Source organism: Myxocyprinus asiaticus, chromosome 7 (genome assembly GCF_019703515.2).
Source record: "Myxocyprinus asiaticus isolate MX2 ecotype Aquarium Trade chromosome 7, UBuf_Myxa_2, whole genome shotgun sequence".
In the NCBI taxonomy this organism is placed as follows: domain Eukaryota; kingdom Metazoa; phylum Chordata; class Actinopteri; order Cypriniformes; family Catostomidae; genus Myxocyprinus; species Myxocyprinus asiaticus.
The window spans coordinates 41,499,738-41,526,348 of record NC_059350.1 but is presented as its reverse complement, the minus strand read 5'-3'; the positions used below and the strand labels follow the sequence as shown (position 1 = coordinate 41,526,348).

The window sequence follows — 26,611 nt, the reverse complement described above, 5'->3', positions numbered from 1 at the left end:
CGCCATACACTCAGCCGTCAGCACAATCCATGGCCTGCTCTATTTCTTAGAAAAGCTTTTTATTCCATATACGTCAAGTCCATAAAGTAATGTTGAAAGGAGTGGATGGTCTCAGGTGCTCAGAGTTTTGCCATTGGCTGCCCTCTGGGCACTGTCCTGCTATCACATAAATATCAGTAGCACTTTGTAAATGGGGCAGTCTAGTACTAACCACACAGACTCTGAGACTTAAAGACAAATAAGAAGTGTAAAGAAGAAGATGAAACATCAAAGGAGCGATAGAGACAGATAGAGAGATTTTGAAGGAAAACTTCACACCAAAATGAAAATTCTGTCATCATTTACTCACCCTCATGTCGTTCCAAACCTCAAAATAAGGGAGTTATCTACAGTAGCAGAATGTTTAAGCTGCTCTTTTTCATGCAATAGGGCACAATCAATTTTCATTTTATGAAAAAGAGCTGTTAAATAACTCCTTTTGTGTTCCATGGAACAAAGAAAGTAATACAGTCTTGGAACAACATGGTGATGAGTAAATGACAAAAGAATTTTCATTTGTGGGTGAACTATCCCTTTAATGGCAGGTTACATAGTGATGTACTCACAGATCAAAAACTAGGTAATGGAAGCCCTCCTCCGAAATGCTGTCATGGAGTCGCACTATAAAGAGAATTTTTCTCTGTCATTTCCTCATCTTTAGTCAGCATAATACAAATCTCTAAAAGAATGTCTTTCATTACCAATATTTGGGTGTTTCAATAGACGGCAAATCCTGGCCTCTCTCTCCAGCTTCTGGTGATCTGAAATGGAGTTCAAAAACAGATTTGTTGAGATAATACCCGACATGGGCACATTTTAAGCAATGAAAAATCAACTTAATCTAAATTGCAGGCAGATCAGTTCATGAAACAGACCGTTATCACATATATAAGTCTTTCAGTGAGAGTTTAAAGACATAGAAGGAAGAAACAGAACATTCCATCTCATAAACATGTTGATGTTGAGAGTTCTATGCTGAAAAAAATACTGCAGATCTTTGATGAACCACCAGAGGACAGTGTGCTGAAGCCTGTGAGCGTGTATGCTGGGCAGATGGCACCCTGACCTGCAGAAAACTATAAATAACCACATGCCCTCTTCTCTCTTCTGTACTAATCTGATATAAAAACCTACTAAACTTAACTCACAAGCAGAAAAAACTCAATTCTAGTGTAACAAGTGTAAAAAATAAATTTAAAGGATCTGAAATGAAAAAAAAGATTGAATAATTACAGTTTTTCTCAATCGCTTTGGCTCATTTTTTGAAACAGTCTTAACATTCTTTAAACTGTAAATGCAATTGTCACAACTGTTTTATGGGTCTGCAAAATGTAGTAACTCACCCAAAACATTAAATTCATGTTTCAAAACCTACAGTAGTTATTGTGACAGTAAATTGGCCAATGCCACCAAAATGAAAAGTTTTTTTCTTTTGTCATCTGTGAGCCGTACTGGTCAAAATGTTTTTTCACCATGGCAGTCAACCCTGGTTTGTTATATACAAATTTCATTTCTGTTCTACTTTTTTTGTTGACACTGACTGATTACTGTACTATACAAGTATGTTTGTTTTGTCTAGCTGAATGCTATTGTGTATCACACTGAGCTTTTTAGATACCGATTTCAACAGTAGGTAAAAGTGTACTGGGAAAAGTCAATACTGTACAATACTGTAGTACTCAGAAAAAGGATATGCACATTTGTATGTATACAGTAAATGTATTTTTGTAGCAATGTGTTGCATGTAAACAGAAAATTCACATTTGCATGTCCATTTTTACACATTTCTTATATAGTGAACACAAAATTGCCACAAAATAACATCCATGCAAAAAAAAAAAAAAAAACGCAACAATGAAAAAACCTGCGGTAGTTCTGTAAAAAAACAATAAATTGTACGTCCTCACAGTACGTAACACTACAAGTTACCATCTTCTTGGTGGGCATCCTGTCGCTCTTTTTGGTCTAGCCAGAGATTTAGCAGACATCACAAACTTTCCATGTCATAGATATTTATGGAATATACATGTATTTCTGACAGATTTGGTAACTGAATGGATTATTTTGCATGTGACAGCTCACATGATGAAAGAATGTTTAGAAGCTGTGAAGAGTATGGCAGTTTCACTGAGAATCAACTCATCAGTTTTGATCAGCAAGCCATGTGCATTTAGTTATTGTGCAAATTGTAGACAATTGTACTTACTCTTTTGCACACATGTGCCAAAACGTGCAATTGCTTAAATGAATAAGAAATTCAAATCTGGTGTGAACAAGAATCTAATTGTTCAGAGATTTAAACTTATTGTTTTGAAAAAAATAATTCTCATTCGAGAATTGAGCCAAAGCGACTGAGAAAAACTGTAATAATGGCAAAGTAAAGGCAAAAATAATCATAAATAAGAGAGCAAATTTTGTTTCAGGAACTAGGGTTCGCATCGTTGTCTGATCAACCAGTAAGGTTGTTTTTTTTTTTTTTTTTTGGCAATAATAACTGGCTGACTGTACATTTTGGCACTTTTTAAACACAGCTACCCACCCAATAAATAAATAAATGAATGAAAATGAAAAATTGATATAATTTGAAATAATTTTATTATGTAAGACAAGTTAGACAAGAGTCATGAAACAAACATAGCTATGTAGCAAATCGGTTGCTTGAGACAACGGTCAATTATACAGTTTAACGGTAATTACACAAATATATTTGACCACTAAGATGTTTGTTGTACATTGTTGTCACATGATCTCTTGTTGCATGTTAAAGGGGACCTATTATGCAAAATTAACTTTTACATGGTTTTTGAACATAAATGTGAGTCGGCAGTGTGTGTACACAACCACCCTACAATGTTAAAAGTCCACCAACTCCTCTTTCTTATATTTCTATTAATCAAAAACAGTGTCTCAAAATGACTGGTTTTGGTATCCGCTCTAAAGTGACGTCACTTTAGAGCAGCCCTTGCCCACGACTGTGACGGACTCCACCCTATTATCATAGATCCTCCCCTGAGTGATCGACACACAGTCTGCCATTTTTTTCTGTGCTGGAGCAGCTACATTGAAAAGAATAATGTCTCAGCTTCGAAAGCGTCATAAGTGTTCTGTTGTTGGCTGTAAAAGTGAACATAAGAGTCTTCATGTACTCCCGGCATCAGAGCCACTGAAGACGCAGTGGACAAGTTTTGTTTTTGAAAAAAATGTTCCCCAAAACATACCAAAATTCGTGTATGTTTGAGCAAATCATTTTACACTGGACTGCTTTGTGAATGAGAGTCAATATAAAGCAGGCTTTTCTAAATATTTGATTCTCAAGCATGGATCAGTACCAACTGTGCATGTTCCAGCTTTATATCCTGAAGATGTAAGTATCGCACTTTATATTTTGTGAATGTTTGCAAATCGCATGATGCAAGAAAACCCCCTAAAATGTCATGTCTCTTTATAGCACATAGCTAACGTCATTACAGTTTATTTTTGTGTTGCTCATTCATCGTTGCTAAATGGCTGAAAAACACTCCGGTATTTACGGTGTCAGTCATATTGGTTCTGATTTGTTGTTGCTGTAGTATCCGAAGCATGAGCTGTAAAGGCACAGCCCTGTTCCGGAAAGGTGGTGGGGAGCAGCAGCTCATTTGCATTTAAAGAGACACACACAAAAACAGCGTGTTTTTGATTCCACCCAAAAAGAGGCATTACATTATGGTATAATAAATGATCCTTGGGATATTTTGAGCCGAAACTTCACAGACACATTCTGGGGACACCTGAGGCTTATATTACATCTTGTAAAAAGGGGCATAATAGGTCTCCTTTAAATGTAACAAATGCCATCCAATTATCATCTTAGAAATTAAAAAGGTTATTTTGGATTTTAAATCCAATTTTGTGTTAAAACGCCTTAAATCTTGGCAGTTAATCAAAGAATGAGTCAAGAAGGATATATTAAAGAGCAACTATTATGGTTTTTAAACGTGCCTAATTTTGTTTGAAAGGTCTCATACAATAGATTTACATGCATCTAAGGTCAAAAAACACTTTAATTTGCTCATAATTTAAACTGCAGCATTACCTTTTTTTCCCAGTTTCAAAAACGACTCGTTCAATGATCCCTTCTAAAGGATTAATTCTAAACTCCTCCTTTAAGAGAGCCTACTCTGCTCTGATTGGTCAGCTGTCCCAGTCTGTTGTGATTGGTCTACCGCTTAGTGTAGTGTTTGATGGCGGGTCAAAGCTGTTCGCGAGCAGCCAGTGAAGTCCAGAGGTGGGGTTTTTTTGTTACCAAATTACATAGGTTAGTACAGGAATTAAATCTGGAATTACTAATGACTCGTTTCAGGTGTTCAGAATCGGTTCTTTCTTTTGGGAGTCAATAACTCCATTTGTCGTGCACTCTGATTTTTGAAACTTTGCAGACTTTTTTAGATTCACAAACAGCTATATAACATGAAAGGTCATATTTGAAAAACCATAATACATGCTCTTTAAAATTATGGTTAATATTGCTTCCAGCTCATTTGTCACATTGGAAATGGAATGTCAAATCAAGCAGATTATATTGCCCAGTTACATCTGGGAATGCCATGTATAAAGCCAATTTGCATGCTGTGCTAAATATGCATACTGCAAAAATACTAGGTGTAGTATTGTAGTAGGCTATTCCTAATGTAGCCATAGTTAAAGCTGATTTATAGTGAAAAGTGATTCATTTGAATGAGATGTGGAACAAAATTAAACAGCTCATGTCTTTCCAGCCTTAGGCTGCATTCAGTTTCTTCTCTCATTTCTGCTGAGGTTAAGAGAACAAATTAGGTTGGGAGGGCGATGAGGGTTTGAAAAAGTAGTATTCACATTAGCTCAAATCACTCATCTTTGCATTTTTATGAATGTGTCTCTGTATATTTGAGTTCATTGGGTATTAGCTTAGGGTTATCAGTCTATTTTGTTTCATAAGGTTCCTTTTTTCTTCTTACTTTCAGTCCCCCACAACTCTCTCTTTTTATAACTAATAATCTCCCCCCACCACCCCCCAGCTCCACAGGTAGTCCACATACCAACTGGCCAGACATCTGTTGTCTAGCAACTCCTCCACCAATCAGAACTCAAAGGCCTCTCTTCCTCTCTGCAGTGGAACCAGCCCTGCATGCAAATAGCAGAACCCTCTGGATCCCATAGAACCCTTGTACAGCACAACTCTAAAAAGTTCCACACCAAACTTTGACACAATCTTCTGTCACCTTACAGAAGTAACATCACTAATCAATAAATAATTCCTAATGACCCATGACCATTATGGACCATCTAATCATGGTTAAACTATTAACTTTTTTTTCCTAGTGTTTTATATTGAAATATCATATTATTGTTACAAAAGTTTGGGCACAAGTATTGTGGGCAAATGAATGTGTGCATTCCCAAGAAATGCTCAGACCTACACTAAGAAATATTCATACACTGATCAATGTCAATATTAATCTGGCTCTGGACCAATACTTACCAGCATCTAAATAATTACACATTCAATATGGACAACAGCAATGAAACAATAGATGCAATAGCCAGAGATTATAGATTTTTATATTTAAAGTAAACATACCTATAAATACATACACAGACATACTGTAATTATTTGTAATAGTTAGATATTTCATATTTAGGACACTAATGAAAAATCATAAAAATACTATTAACGTTTTGATGCATAAAGAGAAGGCAATGATGGACGGACGGACGGACGGACGGACGGACGGACAGACAGACAGATAGATAGATAGATAGATAGATTTTGATATACAGACTGATTGACTGATATACAGACAGACAGATTGATATGCATGTGCACTGCTATCGTGTCATTGGCACGCACAATTTGTGTTTACAAGGCTAAACACTAGGGCAATCAATCATTGTGTTACTTCAGATATCCTTCTATACCATCAACAATGGTTTGAATACGTGTGACAAACAGGATGACAGCAGTTATGTTTGTACAGTAGTGTATGGTGGACTATATATGAATTAGGCTTGTCAGCAGTACAGCAGTGTGTGCAGTACAGTATGTTTTTAATGCCGCCTGGTCAGTTGCAGGAAAGGCCTACATTTGACAGTCCCGCCTCCTCCCCTCTTTTCTCTGCTGTTCTCTATTTTACTTGCTATCTGAAGCCTTCCGCACTGCAGCAGTGTGTGTGTGTGTGTGTGTGTGTGTGTATGTGTGTGAAGCTGTGTGTGAGAGTATTCCTTCATGTTTTGTGCTGCTTTTCCAGGAGATTAATGAGAGATTTGAGATCATCAGAGAGAGAGAGAGAGAGTAAAAGCAATAAACCTCTAAAATGAATGGCCAGACCTAGTCCTTTGACTTGGCTATAGCAATCATGCTTGATAAATAAATAAATAAATAAAAAGTTCATAATCTTCTGATCTGTACCCAGCTGCCCATTTTCAGACCAAAGAGAACAAATTTACCCAGTAACTTCATCACCAAGATACAACTCGATTTACATGCCGCACCAGTTAGAACAGAACAAACATTAACAATTTATCAACAGCAATGTTGTAGTTAATATGCTATTAATGTGTAATTAAGGTGTATTGTGTAATAGAAGTACAAACCGCACAAATATCAAAAATAATTACTAGTTGTATTTGCAATTGCGTTTACTTGTTTGACACAATTCAGATACAATTGTAAATTGTTGCAGTCACTTAAAAGGTTGAATTTGATGAAGATTTTTATAAGAATTTCTTAGCTCTGTAGGTCCATACAATGCAAGTGTATGGTGATCAGGACTTTGAAGCCAAAAAAGGAGATAAAGTCAGCATAAAAGTAATCCATAAGACTCCAGTGGTTTAATCAATGTCTTCTGAAGCGATCCCGTTGGTTTTGGGTGAGAACAGACCAAAATGTATCTCCTTTTTTCACTGTACATCATGCCATTGCAGTCTCTAAGCACAATCTTGATTTCAAGCTCGATTACACTTCCTACAGTGTCATCTAGCGCTCTGCACATGCGTCAAGCATTAGGAAGTGTAATCAAGCTTGAAATCATATATTTTTAATTTTAATTATACCAATATTTTTAAGATACTTTCAAATACTGTATATTTTCTGAGTGCAGAGATGTGTGCACAAAGCGCCCTCATGCAACTTTTATACAGTACTAAAGTTATCGATAATGTAACATCCACTGATTATTAGATGAATACGTTGCATACATGTGATAACCAATGAGCGCCCGCTTATTTAGGGCAAATGCGCGCCTAAAGGGGCAGAGCTCAAACATCATTGCCAATCACAAGATTGGCGTTATGATACAAGGGCTTCAACTAGGTCATGGAAATAGTTCAGTAATATCAAATTTGCAATTCCTTTGTGGAGTATACTAACATAATAAGCATCAGCACAAAATAATGCCTGAAATACTTTATAGAGCACATTTAAACTGATTAAAATGTAACTGTATGTACCATACCTTGACTGCAGGCACATTAAAGGCATAGTTCACCCAAAAAAAAAAAAAAAATTCTATCATCATTTACATAATTTACCCATTTTACTTTCTTTTGTCTGTGGAACACAAAGAAGATATTTGTCAATTTTACAGCCTCAGTCACTATACACTGTCATTGCATCTTTTTCCATATAATGAAAGTAAATGGTAAGGCTTACATTCTGCCTAGCATCTCCTTATGTGTTCCACAAAAGAAAGAAAGTCGTACAGGTTTGAAACAACATAAGGGTGAGTAAATGATGACATAATTTTAATTTTTGGATTAAATATCCCTTTGAGTACACACATGCAGTGCTCATGCACAGTACAGGATACACCACACTAAGGATGTGCTTCTGCAACTACACAGACAAGAGCATAGAACAGAACATTCAGTTCTACATGGAAGCATAGGACAGGGTGAAACATTACACAGGCTATTCTGCAAATTATGAGGGTGTTTAGTTCCTTTTGTTTAAGTGTCAGTGACAGAGGAAGCAAGACCTCTGGGTCTCTTCAGGCAAGTGACCCTATAACTCCACAAGCCCATAGACTCTCCTGTGAGTTAAAGCCCACAGACATTAGAGAATCTGAAACGCTGGTCAAAGAGCGAGAAAGAGAGGGACAGGAAACTGAGAGAATGTGTCTAATTAAAAGTGGCCTAGCCATCTCTCCTCAGAATTCTATGGCCTAGTTTTTTAAAGTGGGCATTGAGATTTATCTGTGCTTTACAACAGAGTCTGAGCACTGACCTACTAGTTCTGCACACAGCCTAATCAGAGAGAGGGAGAAGGAGCATGGACCAACATATCAGACAACCATCAACTATATACAGTATATAGGTAATCAGGGGGATGCATTCTTCTTGATTCATGCAGTCTTGCAATTGATTTCAATAGAGCTTGGTCAAAGTAAGAAAATTCACTTGGCGGTCATATTTATAATGCCTCCGGCAGCATTTTTCTATTGATAAAGAACACCTACTATCTACTTGAATGGGGAGGAAAGACTGAAATCTCAAAAACAATTAGCCAAGATTACAATCAAATAACACATTTCAAATCAGCAATAAAATGTGACAAAAAAGCTAACGGCATGATACTCTAATAAGCACAAAAATACATAGCACATACAAATGCTGTGTGACAGTTTTCAGCTGTTTTTATCAAAACTTTTCAGAACTTTTTCATACTCTGGATTTTGGAACGTGGAATTTGCAGGGTAAACTTCGACAGCGATGAATGAGAGTAAATGGGAGACCACAGCAAATATTATTTTCACTTACCCATTTGCTCCAAGAGCAAAAGAAAAAAATCCACTGCTACATTTTAATGACTTTCCGGAAGAAAAAATAATAGAGATGCCAAATTTACTGTCACTCTTTAAGCAGCTGTAATCAAAAACCCCTCGCAACTGTGGTAATTCATTTTTTTAAACTAATTCCAGGGTAATATAACACAGAGCATAATATTATAAACTTACACTCAATATTTAAAAAGATTATCATATAAAAATGTTTGCTAGATTTACACTGCTAAATAAGGCGGAAACGCATCATCACGGTCTGTGAAAAAGATCTATATTAGTATTTTTAAAATCAACATTTCTTTTGACTGTTTTTACATTTCATTTAATTTTTGTATGATTTTTTCATCACATCTTGAAATGCATTCTGGTATTGCCTTATCTTTGAAGTATGCATGTGATGCTGCCTAAGATTTTGGCCAAAATGAGATATCTTAGAAGTATCTTTACATACGGTGACCACCTCTGATGCCTTAAAATGCTGTCTAGGAAGACAACTCACTAGGAATTGGAAAAGAGCTAAATTGTGTGTGTGCATGTGTGTGTGTGTGTGTGTGTGTGTGTGTGTGTGTCTATGGAGGCGTATGAGGTGCTGTCTGAGAAGCCAATGAGTTTATTTTTAGCTTTGCAGCACCATAGCCTCACATGTGATTGTATCCTCACTCTCTCAATCTGTCTCGCTCTCTCTCTTCCCAAGAGTGAATGACTCAACATAGGTCAAGGAGATTCAGAGGTAGTGAACATTCTGTGGTGAAAAGCAGTTCTGACAGGGATCATTTGAAGTCTTTGTTAATACAATAGAATATTATAAAATAGTGTGTCTGTATTCTAACTGAAATGTCCAGCCTCATACCTTACTGTGAATCCTTTATTATGAATTAATTATGTGAAAGAATACAAGAACTATTGCATTTGCCTTTGAACAGACTGCTCTGCAATTTAATTCTCTAAGAATGACTCAGACAGAATAAAATACCTTTGAAATGTGAAACAATCTATGTTCTAAAAATGTCCACTGCAAGGCTGGAAAATGTATCATGTTATAAGAAGAAAATCAATTCTAATGGGACTAATGTGAAAGTCTTTATTAAATTCTTTGCAACTCAACCCAATTATCTAAAGCAATGCTGAAGGTATATTAATAGTTGATGCTGATACCGAGAGGCCACAGTGGCCAATGCCCCATATGATGCCAATATATAGCCTATATAATACAGTTTAATAACAGCCAATTATGACTAATTATACACAACATTTACTTTACATTCACATTCACACTCACAAAAAAAAAAAAAAAAAAAAAAAAACAGAAATGTATTCTTCATTGAGTAACTACTGGTAGATTTAGGAATCGACACCAGTTAATCTGCCCTTTTTCAATGTTTTTTTTTTTTTTATTTAATGTTCAAGGTACACATTACACAACAGTACAACATATTCAACGGACTGTACTTCTATCCCTCATAGCCTTGTTTTTATGGATCAAATTACAGCTGAAGTGTCACCAAAAGGGAATTGCAAAAATAAAGATGGTTTTTAAATAGGTTTCCTCAAACGCTCCCCCCACCTTCCTCTGACTGAAAAAAAAAAACAGTCCTTCTCCAAACTCATGCCATTAGTTGAGCCAGTGTTGCAAACAAACCTATGTTTTGATAGCGCCACAGAGCAACAGTGTTTTAGGGGAAATCAGCATACTACTCAATGGCTTACTTACAGTTGTCTCTGCATATTAAGTTGGGAGAAAGTATTTTATCATTACACTTCACCTTTAAATATGACATAGTAAGGCAAATCAATGAGTATAAGCAAGGTACCACTGAGCACAGCATTGCAATGCTCAAGAGTACTGAATGAGGTCAGATGAGAGGTCAGAGAGTGATGTTTTTCTCAGTTATCCGCACTGAAAGACTAAGGTCTTATTAGTAATTAAGCTTCTTCCTTGTAACATTAACCTGTCCAACATTAACATTAACAGTCCATCTTGACATGAACAAAGACTATCTGGTCTTTCAGGTCTACTGCATTTCTGCTTGCTAATTCCTTATCTTATTCTCTTTACCTACCTCCAACACATTCTGTCTTCTTCCATTCTGTATTCTACCCCCAGTGAGTCACCTTTGACTTACTCACTGGGGATCTAAACACAAATATATATATATATATATATATATATATATATATATATATATATATATATATATAGTTGAAGCCAGAAGTTTACATACACCTTAGGCAAATATATTTAAACTCAGTTTTTCACAATTCCTGATATTTAATCATAGAAAATTTTCCCTGTCTTAGGTCAGTTAGCATCACTACTTTATATTAACAATGTGAAAAGTCAGAATAATAGGAGACAGAGTATGATTTATTTCAGCTTTTATTTCTTTCGTCACATACCCAGTGGGTCAGAAGTTTACATACATTTTCTTAGTATTTGGCAGCATTGCTTTTAAATTGTTTAACTTGGGTCAAATGTTTTGGGTAGCCTTCCACAAGCTTCTCACAATAAGTTGCTGGAATTTTGGCCCATTCCTCCTGACAGAACTGGTGTAACTGAGTCAGGTTTGTATGCCTCCTTACTCACACATGCTTTATCAGACTGAGGTTAGCGCTTTGTGATGGCTACTCCAATACCTTGACTTTGTTGTCCTTAAGCCATTTGCCACAACTTTGGAGGTATGCTTGGGGTCATTGGTCATTTGGAAGACCCATTTGTGACCAAGATTTAACTTCCTGGCTGATGTCTTGAGATGTTGCTTCAATATATCCACATCAATTTCCTTCCTCATGATCCCATCTATTTTGTGAAGTGCACCAGTCCCTCCTGCAGCAAAGCACCCCCCCAACATAATGCTGCCACCCTCATGCTTCAGGGTTGGGATGGTGTTCTTCGGCTTGCAAGCCTCACCCTTTTTCCTCCAAACATAATGATGGTCATTATGGCCAAAAGTTTCCATTTTGTTTCATCAGACCAGAGGAAATTTCTCCAAAAAGTAAGATCTTTGTCCCCATGTGCACTTGCAAACTGTAGTCTGACTTTTTATGGCAGTTTTGCAGCATTGGTTCCTTCCTTGCTGAGCAGCTTTTCAGGTTATTTCAATATAGATCTCATTTTACTGTGGATATAGATACTTGTCTACCTGTTTCCTCCAGCATCTTCACAGGATCCTTTGCTGTTGTTCTGGGATTGATTTGCACTTTTTGCACCAAACTACGTTCATCTCTAGGAGACAGAATGCGTCTCCTTCCTGAGTGGTACGATGGCTGCGTGGTCCAATGGTGTTTATACTTGCATACTATTGATTGTACAGATGAACGTGGTACCTTCAGACTTGTAGAGTCCACACATTTTTTTTCTGAGGTCTTGGCTGATTTCTATTGATTTTACCATGACGTCAAACAAAGAGGCACTGAGTTTGAAGGTAGGCCTTAAAATACATCCACAGGTAGACCTCCGATCAGAAGCAAATTGTCTAATTGTCTAAAGGCTTAACATCATTTTCTGGAATTTTCCAAGCTGCTTAAAGGCAAAGTTAACTTGTAGGTAAACTTCTGACCCACTGGTATTGTGAAATAGTCAATTAAAATTGAAACAATCTGTCTGTAAACAATTGTTGGAAAAATTACTAGTGTCATGCACAAAGTAGATGCCCTAAAAGACTTGCCAAAACTATAGTTTGCTAATATTAAATCTGTGGAGTGGTTAAAAAATGAGTTTTAATGACTGCAACCAAAGTGTATGTAAACTTCTGATTTCAACTGTATATTTATATCTATCTATATCTATATCTATATCTATATATATATATATATATATATATATATATATATATATATATATATATATATATATATTATTATTATTATTATATTATTATTATTATTATTATTATTATTTTAAGGTATAATCTACAATCACGTTTTCATCAGACCGCACAATGATGACTCTAAGACATTACAGCACAATATTCTTTAAAGCTGCTTTGAAACGATGTGTGTTGTGAAAAGCGCTATACAAATAAAAATTACTTGACGACTTCTCGTTGTGTTTTTAACTTTTTCATTGCCCTTCCTTTTCTGGGTGGTATTTCCTAACATTAAACACAATCTGTACTGAGCTTGTCTGTTGACCTCTCTTTTGCCTTTTTCTTGTTCCAGTTATCTCATTTACGAACAATCTTAACCTCGGGTGTTTATTCTTTTCCTCTCTCCTCTGTCTATCTATTTTTACACTGAAAAAAAAAAGTTGTTTTGTCTTATTTTCCAGTAAAAGTATCAAAACATCCTTTAAACAATATCATGAGAAGCACAGCTGCATTAGATATTAACACTTATTAGCCTACATGACTCTGTGGAATACTTGATTCTGATTGGTTAATCACAGCATCCAGAAGTAAAATACTGTATTTCTGAATAATCACCATTGTCCTTCACTACACTTTATAACTGACTGCTCATACAGGAAACCTACAGTATAATGCTTGTTTCACTAATATATACCTGTAAAATATATCAACACAAATCAATATTTCATGTACGTGTTTTTATTTATTTGGTAAGAAGCCGCATAATAAGCTAGATAATGTAGAGTCAGCCAGTCATTATGAGAAAATATCCCCCTTCAGTGAGATACAAGATTACCCTGTCAGTTTATTTTGCGAAAAAAGACAGACTGACTGTACATTATCCCTTAAATAATGACTGAATAATTGACCATTGTCCCATGGCAACTGATTTACTACCTGGCTGTACTAATGTCTATTGAACAATTCCACTGTTTCTTTCTCCCTACATAATAAAATAATTATTCATGTTAATTTATTTATTTATTTGGTAAGTAACTGTGCATGAGATAGGGTAAGTATATTTTGTTTTGCACCACTGGCACAAACCTCACTAAATTTAGACAAAAGCAATTGACAACATCTGCCAATGGAACCACACAAAACACTTGTACCCACAATGCAATTTTTTCAGCCTGATCTTATGAAATGTATGTGGCAATGGCAGCATTTTTGCAAACCAAAATTACATGCTTCATTACAGGTTTGGCTGCAGTTTCCCAGTGAACTGTCCAGTGGGGGGCGCCAAAGAGCGGGTGAAATTATGTTGTAATCAGACAAGGTTTTTGTGGTGAATATAAGATGGATGTTTTAATGAGTAAATGTACCTCCCTAACCTAAAACTATAGCCTAAACCTAACCAATAGTGTCCTAAAAGATATATGAGAGGTGAAAAAACAGACATCCTTACCCTTAACCAATGCCTAAACCTAACCGAATAAACATGACAAGCATATTTTCTGAAGCAACCACGTGATTTTGTGTCGCTTCTATGGCACTTTCACTTCACTTATACTACAAGCATCCTTGACTGGGCTCAAGGCTCAGTCTCCAAGTGCAAAGTCAAACACTCTATTAGGTGAGCTAGAGCGGAAACTATTTATGCTGGAATACGTGCGTAAATGTAGGTGGGTCTGTAATACATGCGTTAAAATATATCGTATTTCAAATAATGCATTAGAGTAAAGTGTTTCGATATCATAGCATAACATGTGTGAGTAATAGAGTGAACAATAAGTGTTTATAAAGTCATAAACAGCCATAGTATCTGTGATTTGTGTGAAAGTGAATAAAACGCATAGTTGTTGTAGTGCCTCTAGTGTTCATTTCAAAACGTAGAAAGCGGCATGTAATGTAGTAATAGTAACGTTCCCTCTATGAGACAAGGTTGAATTTTTAATGCAAATTCTCAGGGAAATGTATCTTGTTCTAAGGATGTTAAGTAATTTTTACTGGAATACACGACAAACATACTGATTAAGAATATGATTCATTGCAGTGTGAAAAAAAAAAACTATTTCCTCCTGAAAGGTGCCTCCTGTAGCCTGCCTTAATCTAGGGCTAGGGGTTACGATCCCATCAACATGGGGTGGGTCTCGTGAGCATGTGCCTATATGTGTCTATGTGTAGTGGCATTTATATCTGAGTGCTCACAGAATCACAATTCCTGAGCTTATCCCGGAAAGAGGTTAAGACCATCTCTGACATGGAACAGAATCCAGTGTAGCAGAGCACTGCAGTGCTCACTGTGTATGAGAGATTGAGAGAGAGAGAGAGAGAGAGAGAGAGAAAGAGAGAGAGAGAGAGAGATATGAATACAACATAAACTGCCACACCACCCAATGCTGTATTTTTGGAAACACTTTCCCAGCATTCATCGTTGCAATGATACTGATCCAGGAATCTAGGTGTCCATTTCAACCCCACGGTGAAAAGGGAGGGAGGTGTTATTCAAGCCTGACAATCCATAAAATATCCTCATTTTGGCATTCAAATCCACAACAAGGTAAAAGGATACAGTTGTTTTAGTTAAAAAAGGGCCACATGACTTATATGTTTGGCTCTTAGGAGAAGAGATGCTGTGTGAGAGGAGAAATGATTGGCTGTACTGAGGGTGGGAAGGTAGCCGATTGGTTGTTTTGCCCTATAGCAGCCGAGCCTGCAGGCAAACAGGCCAACAGCAACAATTACACTGACGGATCTGAAAGAACTGGGTCGTTCTATGCCCACACTTTCCAGCAGGGGATAAGACCAGCCAAAGTCTTTGAAAGCACATACATACACATTACCTATCATTGTGCTTTTATGTGTGCACACATACACACTTAAACAGTAAACGTACTAGACACATATACATCCAACCTCATATACAGCCAGACGGATATGTGGCTATTTGTAGTTCTCATAGGGGAATGTACAATCTCTTCACAGCTACACTTAGATGCAAACAAATGTTATGTCAGCGCACACACATTTTGTTCCAGATGAGGCCCAGATGTGGTCTCTTGCATTATCCAGGTCTAACCGGTTGTATAGCTCTTACATCAGCACGTTGCCATCTTTGGCTACACTAGGCACTCCATTAAATGTACTCAGAACCTTTATTTTCAGGACAATCCTGCCTTACACTTGACAGTAGCACATAAAATAAAAATCCTGCGGTTGTGACCTACCCCTGGCTGACAGCTTCTTAGTGTTGATGATTTTGGCCGCATACTCTTGGCCGGATGATATCTTCACGCATCGCCTCACGACAGAGAACGCTCCCCTGAAGAAGTGGGAAAAAAGAGAAGAAAGAGAAACAGTGATGAAAAAAATGGGCATGAGGCCCTAATGCCGAACAGATAGAGCATATGGCACTGAGAGCAGAATCTGTGCCATCATGGAGGCACAGCCTGAGTGCTTCCAAGGTTACACAACTACAGTTTTCATGGCTGTTTGTCCATGTGTGTGTTTGATGAGCATGCGTGGGTGTTTTCAAAATGCTTAGCATATTCACTGGCCGCATGCACACACCAAATCCATCTGTGTATTCAGAGGAAATGAGGGGGTTAATTACACATCACCTTAAATGCCCCCTATGGAGTGTTTGCTTCTCTCTCATACAAAATGATGCATTTTATTCACGCATTCAACCTAAAATATAACGATAATGTGTATTTTGTGAAATAAAAATTTGGTGCAAATAGGTAGGCTAAAACAGGCATACAGTGTACATCATGCGTCCGCGCAGATGGCGCAGAGACGTTTCGGCAACATCATATTTTTGTACGGACTGTGATTCAAGAGATTGCGCGAACGACGTGGAAGAGTGGGATTTTAAAATGTAAGGTCACAGTGGGCTTAAAAACACACTCAATCCGGGTCAGTGTAGATGCATCAGCACGTCCAAATAAATATATCTCATAATGATCGCAGTTCAAATGAACTAGGGCAATGAACCCCGTATGATACAGATCGGGAAAACTGATGTGGCCCCTCCCTCTGCCTTCGCCAGACGCAGCGCAAGGAATCCCCAACGTGATAATTAAGAGCACGGGAATGTGTGTCTGCACGGTTGTCGCATTGCCTAAGTATTTCTGTCTCCTGGGGGAAATTTTCAAGTCCCACCCCCACGCAAGATATATTCAAATCCCCCCCCCCCCCCATTAACCCAGCTGTTCGGAGATCTGACGTGGTGGTCACAATGGCAGCGTCTCCAAGAGCGGTGCCAAGTGCCAACCTAGACAGCCTTTTTGGGTATCACGTTCCGTTCCGTACCAAACGCGCGCCTGTGATGCCCAAAAATGCTATGTGGGTAGGCAGATCCCTAGCCGATGTAACCAAGCGCTCACGGCAAGGTTATTGTAGCCGTTCGCTGCAGTTAAAAGCGGAGCTGTCAAACTGAAGACGCGTCGCAATCTTATCATTCTATTGTGCGTGCAGCGCGTTCCTGATAAACAATGACATTTCGTGTGCAAGGCAACATCAGACGCGCTCTTGGGCAAATCGTGCATATTATATAACAAATGCACAGAAACAAAATGATCCTGCATTAAAAAAAAAAAAATATATAAAATAAAAAAATACAGCACTCACTTTCCGAGCTCCTCAAAGAGCTGATATTCGTCCGTGAATCTGGTGCAAATGGTCAGAGCCATTGTGATGGGGAATCGGCGGCGCGAGGTAGAGGATGATGCGGAGAAGCGCAGTCAGTCTCCTCTCGTCCCTCCTGTACACCGAAACGAGAGCACTTGAACGATGTTTCTTGGATTCTGCTTCGGGTTGTGGTCTTTTGAACTGGGATGCGGCGATCAATGTCAGCTGATCAGATATGTAAACCTAGGGGTCGATCACCAACGGGAGGAAGAAGCGCGTTTACCTCCGATGGGTCCATGGGCTCATCTTTATGCGTGTTGACGTTGCCATCTCTCTCTTGGACGTGTTCAGATACAGCACCTCGCCCCCTTCTCCCCTCCCTTCAAATCCATGCCCCGCCTTCTCAAAGAACACCCACTTGTTTATTTATTGTACAAATTAATTAGCCTATAAATTAAAATATAAGATGGTGGGGCTGTTTGGTTGGAACATGGCGTATAAAATTCTCCCTACTAGTTAAGCTATTTTAAAATTGTTAAAACCATTACAAACGACTGTAAACATTTTACAAAATAAGCATATAGGCCTATATCATATATGTAATATATTAATCAATACAAATAATTGTATAAGACAACTGTGTGTAAGTGATGTTCGTCTTAAATTGACTAGATGTAATTTGTAGAATATCTAGCCTATTTTGTACATTTTCCTTTTTTAAAACTAAAGCCTTTTAACAACGTGCCAGCCAACCCTCTAAAGCATATTTTTAGTCATGACTTTACAAAATTACGAAATATTTTTTGACGTTGAAATTGTCAGGGTTTTTTTTACCCAAAAACTTAAAGGGACAGTTCTCCCAAAAATGAAAATTCTCTCATAAATTAATTACCCTCATTCCATCCTACTGTGTATGTGTATGACTTACTTTCTTCCGCTAAACACAAATAATGATTTTTAGAAGAATATTTCAGCTCTGTAGGTCCTCACAGTGCAAGTGAATAAAGGCAGCATAAAAGTAATCCATAAGACTCCAGTGGTTAAATCCATAGAAGCGATATGATAGGATATGATGAGAAACAGATAAATATTATGTCCTTTTTTTTTTTTACTATAAATTCTTCTCCCTGCCCCATAGGTGGCGATATGCACAAAGAATGTGAATTGCCAAAAACAAAAGAAGAATGTGAAAGTGAAAGAAAAAGTGGAGACTGATAGTAAATAAATGCTTAAATATTGATCTGTTTCTCACCCACACCTATCATATTACTTCTGAAGACATTGATTTAACCACTGGGGACATATGGATTACTTTTATGCCGCTTTTATGTCCTTTTGGAGCTTAAACATTTTGGTACCCATTGACTTGCATTATGAGGACCTACAGAGCTGAAATGTTCTTCTAAAAATCTTTGTTGTGTTCAGCAGAAAAAAGAAAGGACACACATCTGGGATGGCATGAAGGTGAGTAAATGATTTTCATTTCTGAGTGAACTATCCCTTTAAGTTTTCATTTGCACTTAGTTAGGTTATCCTAATGTATATTCAACCAGAAAGAATGAACACATTTAAATTGTTCTAATCAACCTAAATAGTCTGAACCAACAGTACCAAAATAGTACCAAATAGTAAAGTAGTACCATTACCAAATAGTGTGAACCAACCTCATGTGTCTCCCCACATCTTCTCATCCTTTTGTGGTTGAAGCTGATAATCATAATGCAATAGTGTGCAGGGAGGAAACAATGCAGGTGAATGGATCACAAAGGCTACTAGAAATAAGTAATATATATATATATATATATATATATATACACACACACACATGCCCACTCCGAGATTAATGTATGACCATTTGTTAAAGGTTGCACATACTTCACCGACCACAATCGATAACCTCAAAGCGCACATGCCGCTACAGTGCTCCAAAGTATGACGCACATTTACAGCTGGTATTTACGCGCATGCCCACGTGTGGAGTGCAAATCTCTGTGCAGTTCTCTATTTTGACCACACGAGAGCATTGTTGAAAAAGCAATCATTAAAAAATTCATTCAACCTTACTGATAATTCAATAACACAAAATCTCTTCAGATGTCAATTTGGAATAGGCCTAAGCTTTTTGTAGGCTATTCCTATGCCAAAATGTTCTCAGTCGTTCCCTTTTTTTAAATGGTTTGCCTGCTTATAGGTAAACATGTCAACAACTCATTCATGCAACAGTTTTATTTATCTTTGTAAAAATATCCTCTGGTAATCATGGTAAAATATTATCAACTGATATTGCTAATACATTTTTAGAAATGAAAAGTTGCTTTTTTAATTTAATCACATTTTCCCAGCTAAGTGGGCACATGTATCCAGATGAAACAAACTGTATGCCTTTTGATGTTGTTGTTGTTTTGTTGTTGTTTTTTGTTAGTGAGACGTAGTATGACATTTATTCTTGGTCACAACTGTAACCAGTGGGAAACTACAGAGTTAGTTTACTCAGTTGCTCATAGGATCCAATAGAAAATTGCAAACAATGAAGTTACATCATTTATTTGTTTATTTTTATTTGTATTAGAGTTAAAAGCAATTGTGGGGAAAAGGGGAATGATAAACCAAGAATAACTGGACATTTCTTTTAAATTTGGGAATCTGAAATTTTAGAGTCTATCAGTCACGTCTTGAAACATGTGGCTCTGTGTTTTCCCACTGGCCACAGTTGTAACCGCCTACTCATTTATTTGTCCTGTGAGCATGATTTACATGAGACATAGCAATCTTAGTAATAAATCAATAATACACCCTTTAAACACTATTTGTACAAAATATAGCAGTTGTATGTGTATTATTATAGGTTTTACTTGCCTCATTTCATGGAGATTTGACCCAGACATCATCTTTCAGAGGGACACAGTGGAATTAAATGGCTCTGGTCATGTGACACTCATGTAAAAATGTTCACATGAAATAAAAACACTTTCTGCACATTCATTAACTGTATAATTAATAACTCTTTTTAGACCCTTCAAATAATTTAAAACTAAATTTCGGTCACAATTGTAACCAGTGGGTTAAGGGAGTGTGTGTACTCCCTAGGGTGTTCTCCAAAGAGTTCAGACAAGGAAGAGACATGAGAAAAAATTAAGTGAATGGTTTTCTTTTGCCACCAGTCTGTGCTAAAAACATAACTAATATTTACTAAAATCTTGAAGCTCATTATCATCCTCAAATATAAGGTAAAATTAAAATCAGGAGTACAACAGTCTCAATTGAATTAATAGAATTTATGGTTCCGATAAGGATTTGTTAAAGCAGCAGTAAACTCCAGTAAGGGAATTTGCCCTTTGTGAATTTATTTTTAGTTTCAGTATGAATGTGTCATGTCTGGACCACAGACCGCATCTGAGCTTTTTTTTTTTTTCTATGAAGCTTACCGTCATAGCCTCATCGATATATGTCTTAAATACACCATCATCAACAACAAACCAGGAATGTGCTCATTTAAGTTCATTTTATACTGTAGAACAAATACATCCATACAAGGGCAGACTGGCCAAAGGAAGAACCGTGACTTTTCCCCGTGGGCCAGCCACGAAATGGGGCAGAACGGGTGACGATAAGCTGAAACGGGCCACCGCATTACGCCGGACTGGCTGAAGGGGGCCGCAAAATGGCGCCACGATATGCAGAAAAGGACAACAACTTTTGGGCCAGCGCCACCCCATGTAAGAAGCACTAATGGTTTCATAGAATCACATGATGCCCAGTTTCCCGAAAATACACTTTTAAAGCCAGCTGTCCAATAAAGAGTTATCTGTGCTCCACTAAAACCAAGTTGTCTAAACACTTCTTAGCAACTCATCTTAGCTTGGTTTACAAGTGGAGTCTCTTAAAGCTTAATATTGGCCTTGATAAAATAAACATCACTATTTGTGTTTACATGAAATGCTGTTCAGTTTGGTTACATCCAGCATGCTGCAGTTGCAGCATCTGTAATCACCAATCCTCAGAGGATTCAAGAGCAATTGTTATGGACAAATTATATGTTAGACAGTATTATTACGATCACAGTATGATTTTAGGGCTTACTTAAAATGTTCAGTACTTTTCCCATTTTTTTTAGCATTTGGCCATGTCATTGTGAGTGTTGCTGGTGTGCTTACAATTATGGGCAAACTTTGACAATGATTTCATAAAATGAAGCAGGAAATAAGTGTGTGTCAGATTCTGTACAGATCTGGTTGCATCATGTGAAAATTGGATAGGAAATTACACATGCAGAGTCAACAGTGTTACTTTTAAAGAAAGTGCTGAAGTGGCAAAAAGATACTGAACACAGAATTTGAATAAAACATTTATGAAAGTTATTGTATTAGATGACAAAATATTAAACCAAGTAATATTTATTTCACGAAAGATATCAAAAGCATACTTTTCAAGCAAAATGTTTCATAAAAATGTGTTTGTCAAATTATAAATTACAAATTATAAACCAATAAGGGTATCTCCTGCTTGTCAAACTTAGAGGCACATGTCCATATGTTGCATGCATATGTGACATTAATATTCACAAAAAATTACTTTAGATCCAGTTGGTTAAAAGTGTAATATTGTCCGAACAGGGAGCAAACAAGCACATTCTCTTCCTTGTTTAAGTTTAGTTGTGAGAAAAGCTCATATGTTTGCATATTCCATTTGGACTGATATTTTTTTTTTCTAATGCAATTAAATAAATGCATTTTTTAAATGTGGCTGAAGTGTCCAAATACTTTTTGGGGCCAAAAAAAAAAAAAAAAAAAAAAAAAAAAACATAATAGGTTTCATTTTAATGTATTGTGCAACACACAGAGACACAAACAACATGTCATCTTGAAGGATACAGAATACAGAGTAATTCCAAAGTTTCTTTTTTAAATGACACAATTTTATTAGTACGTTATACAGTATATGTAATCGAGGGAAATTTTTCTTTGTAATGTAGGGTATAGCTCCTATATAAGGTCATTGCCCCACTTTGGATAAAAACATCTGCTAAATGACTAAATGTAAAAATGACTAAATGCAAATAAATCTTCCAGGATTTCACAATCTGGATATGCAGTGGAGACCTTAAACAGAGACAGATATTCTTGGCATGACCCCTTGATATTTGTGCTTTATTGTCGTAATTGACTTCATCTGCAAACACATCAGCTCAGGATTCGAAATAGTTTGTCATGTTGTGTTAATATATATTTTTCTGCAGGTATAGGTCAAGTTATTTGTGTACAATTCCACAAGATTCCCTTACATTAGAATATTTTGTCATTTAAGGGGTTATTCTTTCTTGAAAGAATGTGATACATATTTAAGAATGTGTTGTGTATGAGTATATTTCTTGTAAAGCAGGTATCTCTCAGCCAAACATCTGAACCTTACTTCCTGCATTGTAACACCCACTGAAGAGCTCTTACATCAAGACTACATTATTATCAGATCCTTAATGTCAATATGAAATCAGTACTACTACTTACCACATGGTCACATGCTACAAACACACACACACACACACACACACACACACACACTCGTTGGTGTAGCTATCCTTATGAGGACTCTCCATAGACATAATGATTTTTATACTGTACAAACTATAGATTCTATCCCCTAACCCTAAACCTAACCTTCACAAAAACTTTCTTCATTTTTACATTTTCAAAAAAACATAGTTTAGTTTGTTTTTTAAGTAATTTGATTTATGGGGACACTAGAAATGTCCTCATAAACTACATTTATAGCATAATAACCTTGTTATTACCAATTACAAGGGTAACCTACCAGTAACCTAAAAAATGTCCCCATAAACCACCCAAACCCGCCCACACACACCCACACACACACACATTTGTTTTTCTACATTCACTGTTTACCATCCATTACCTCTATCATTATAGGCTGGCTCCTAAATTGTTGGCAAAACCTCGAAAAGTTTTTCCTGAACATTGCAGTTTCGCATTTCCTCTTCTGAGCATTATCCAAACTTGAAAGTCAAACATGGACATTCTCTTCCTTATCTAGTAGCCTAATATCTAACCTAGGTGAAAGATTGATGATAAAAAATCTTCCCATTGAATTAGTTTTGTACATTAAATTCATTGGTCAGAGCTCTTAAAAAGACTATAAAGAATTTAAAGTATTTATTTCTTTATTATATTTATTTGTTATTTATCTCTTAGAGCAATGTGCTATTGTCAAGAATTTACTTCATTGGACACTGAATTCCTTACTTCATGTGTGATATTAGAAGAAGAAGCCTTTTTTGTCACACATTATACATTTTGAACATATACAGTGAAATTCTTTTTTTTTTTTTTTTGGCATATCCCAGCTAATCTAGGTTCAGACCGCAGGGTCAGCCATGATATGGCGCCCCTGGAGCAGATAGGGTCAAGGGCCTTGCTCAAGTGCCCAATGGTGGCATCTTGGCAGTGCTGGGGTTTGAACCCCCGACCTTCTGGTCAGTAACCCAGAGCCTCAACTATGCACTGAGCCACCACTGTGCACAGATGGCGCTGTGCAGAGAGGCTACTTAGAGATTCACCCACTTCTGCACCTCCTCTTCTGGACTTCTGGAAATCTAAGCCAGTGCTTCTCTCTAAACTGTGTTGACTCACATCCTCATTGGTCACAATTGCTTACACAGGGGCAGGCCAGGCTGGTTCAGCCCTACAAACCATGGCTGTCATGCAGGCCTACCATGCAGACCTTCTGAAGTAAATGGATGAACGCGGACTGGAAGCCAGGTCCTTTAAAATGCTGTGTGGATCCATGGATCTGGCATTTCGGGCTACCAAGATCACTGTCTATTGGCAGATCTATGGGTAACCTGGTGTCTATTGAGCATCATCTCTGGCTGAATTTGTCAGAGATATTTGAAAAAGACACGGCCTTTTTGCTCGACTCTCTGGTGTCTCTGCAGGGACTCTTTGGTGATGCCACAGGTGCCACCACTGAGAGGCTCCGGTTGGCCAAGTAGCAGTCAGTCACCTACAAGCACATCATGCCAAGGGCAAGGTGGTGTTGTAGCAGAGCCTATGAAGCAGAGTTCTCCTGAGGCTCTAGTTCTTCCACAGAAGGTGGAGACTAAGCCAATGGTAAAATCGCAATGACCATGGCCAAGAAAGAAAATTGTGCTTTCTGGACCTCGTCCCGAGCAAAGCATTCCTGATTGTCTGTGGCCCTTGAAATGGGGACTAAAGCCTGCAGAACAGTATCCTCCAGGCCTCAAGAAGCCCCGGAAAACCCTTCTGTTTCCCCGAAATAATTATCTCGCCCTTCCTGCTGTTATTTGCAGGAAACAAGAACTTGATTTCAGTCCTAGGACCAGGGCTTGACATTGGTGTCATGTGGCTCACCGGCCACTGTGGCTAGTGGTATTCCAAAGTCACTAGCCCCTCAGAATTTTTCACTAGCCAAAATCCCCTGCCCCACAAAAGTGATAAAACTAACTGGAGACTGTAACTGCATGCATTTGTTTTGGTCATTTTATTTGAACAAGAATTATATGAGATCAGCAGGACACAAGCCTAAACATTTAGGTCATCTCTTAGAATATCTAAAGGTAAACATGGCAGTAGAAGTAGATCTGGCACTACTTTACCCACTCACAAGGTGCATGGACAAAAACAACAGGAATAGCACAGAGAAATCCAGCAACACTTGCTTTATTAAACCTTTATTAAACTCAAAATGAATAACATTAATCAACGCATTTTGGCACATAGGTCTTCATCAGGGTTAAGATAAAAATACATGACATGCTCATTTAAAACAACTCTGACCAATGAAAGCACACTTAAAAAAAACAATCATATTGGGCTCTGGAATTGAATCCCTGCAAATTATTAGGTTAATTAGGGCCATGCATTATCGCAATCATTCAATCAGTGAAGACATTCATCTAATCACAGTGTCAGAATGGTGTATCAAATACATAACAGTTCACTAGTACACCTCACAATTGACTATATTAAAAATACAGATGTAAAAAAATATGTAAAAAAATAAATAAATAAAATGTATAAATTCAGACACAATTTTTCAACACCAAACATAAAAACATCAGAAATCAACAACATAAGAAACATCATGATTAAAAAAAAAATATTGCAAAAAGATCCCAACATCCTCCAGTCAGCTGGAATTGACCCCTGAACAGACTTCTGTGTTGGAATTGGGACTTTTTGTTCCTACCCCATCTGTAAGTGATTTTGAACTATTTTTAGACTTTTTAGAGTTATTCGTATTGGAAAGCATTTTTCATGGTCTCAAATTTTAAGACTGACAAAATGTCAAATAAATTTTATATACAAATTTCATTAAGTAATTAAGTATTTCAGACACAAAAATTGTGTCTGGATTTATACATTTTTGGGGGATTTACACTTTTTTTTTTTTACATCTGTATTTTTAATATGGTCATTTGTGAGGTGTACTAGTGAATTGTTATCTATCCATTCTGACACTGTGATTAGTTCAGTGTCTTGACTGATTGAATTATTGAGATAATGCTCGGTCCTAAATAAACGAATAATTTGCAGGGATTCAATTCCAGAGCCCAATATGATTGTTTTTGTTTAAGTGTGCTGTCATTGGTCAGAGTTGTTTTAAATGAGCGTGTCATGTATTTTTATCTTAACCCTGATGAAGGCCCATGTGCTGAAATGTGTTGGTTAATGATATTCATTTTAAGTTTAATAAAGATTTTCACTGCAAGTGTTGCTGGATTCCTCTGTGCCATTCCAGTTAGAACAGGAGGAAAACTTTGTGAATAATTTGTCCATTTGTCCATGGAAGTCAAAATTTTAACCCCTTTTACCATTCTAATTTAAACTTGCCAATATGAAAGTTTAAAATGTTCTTCAATTTTGTTTTAACAGTGGCTTTGTTATTATAAGGCCATAAGCACAAGTCAGACCATGGATGGCTCCACATTACTGTGGTTAGGCTAATGTAGATAGGCTTTCTAGAGCAATTGTTATGGACAAATTATATGTTAGACAGTATTATTACGATCACAGTATGATTTTAGGGCTTACTTAAAATGTTCAGTACTTTTCCTTTTTTTTAGCATTTGGCCATGTCATTGTGAGTGTTGCTGGTTTGCTTACAATTATGGGCAAACTTTGACAATGATTTCATAAAATGAAGCAGGAAATAAGTGTGTGTCAGATTCTGTACAGATCTGGTTGCATCACGTGAAAGTTGGATAGGAAATTACACATCCAGAGTCAACAGTGTTACTTTTAAAGAAAGTGCTGAAGTGGCAAAAAGATACTGAACACAGAAACTGAAAACATTTATGAATGTCATTGTATTAGATGACAA

At 37.0% G+C, this 26,611-nt stretch overlaps 1 protein-coding gene across 12 annotated transcripts in view; it reads right to left on the bottom strand.

Moving 5' to 3' along the window:
• The window catches only part of LOC127443398 (calcium/calmodulin-dependent protein kinase type II delta 2 chain-like), a 56,701-nt gene extending 39,026 nt beyond the window's left edge, over positions 1-17,675 (bottom strand). For 2 of the 12 annotated variants that reach the window (XM_051701967.1, XM_051701968.1), the window contains exons 1-4: positions 17,255-17,662; positions 15,850-15,944; positions 741-800; positions 606-660 (exon numbers count right to left, since the gene is read on the bottom strand). In XM_051701967.1, coding sequence (XP_051557927.1) covers positions 606-660; positions 741-800; positions 15,850-15,944; positions 17,255-17,316 — 272 coding nt within the window. In that variant the 5' untranslated portion in view covers positions 17,317-17,662. Of the gene's footprint in view, positions 1-605; positions 661-740; positions 801-15,849; positions 15,945-17,254 lie in introns of all 12 variants that reach the window. The other 10 variants (XM_051701964.1, XM_051701966.1, XM_051701974.1 and 7 more) reach the window with 8 other exon arrangements.
• Positions 17,676-26,611: the final 8,936 nt, after the last annotated feature.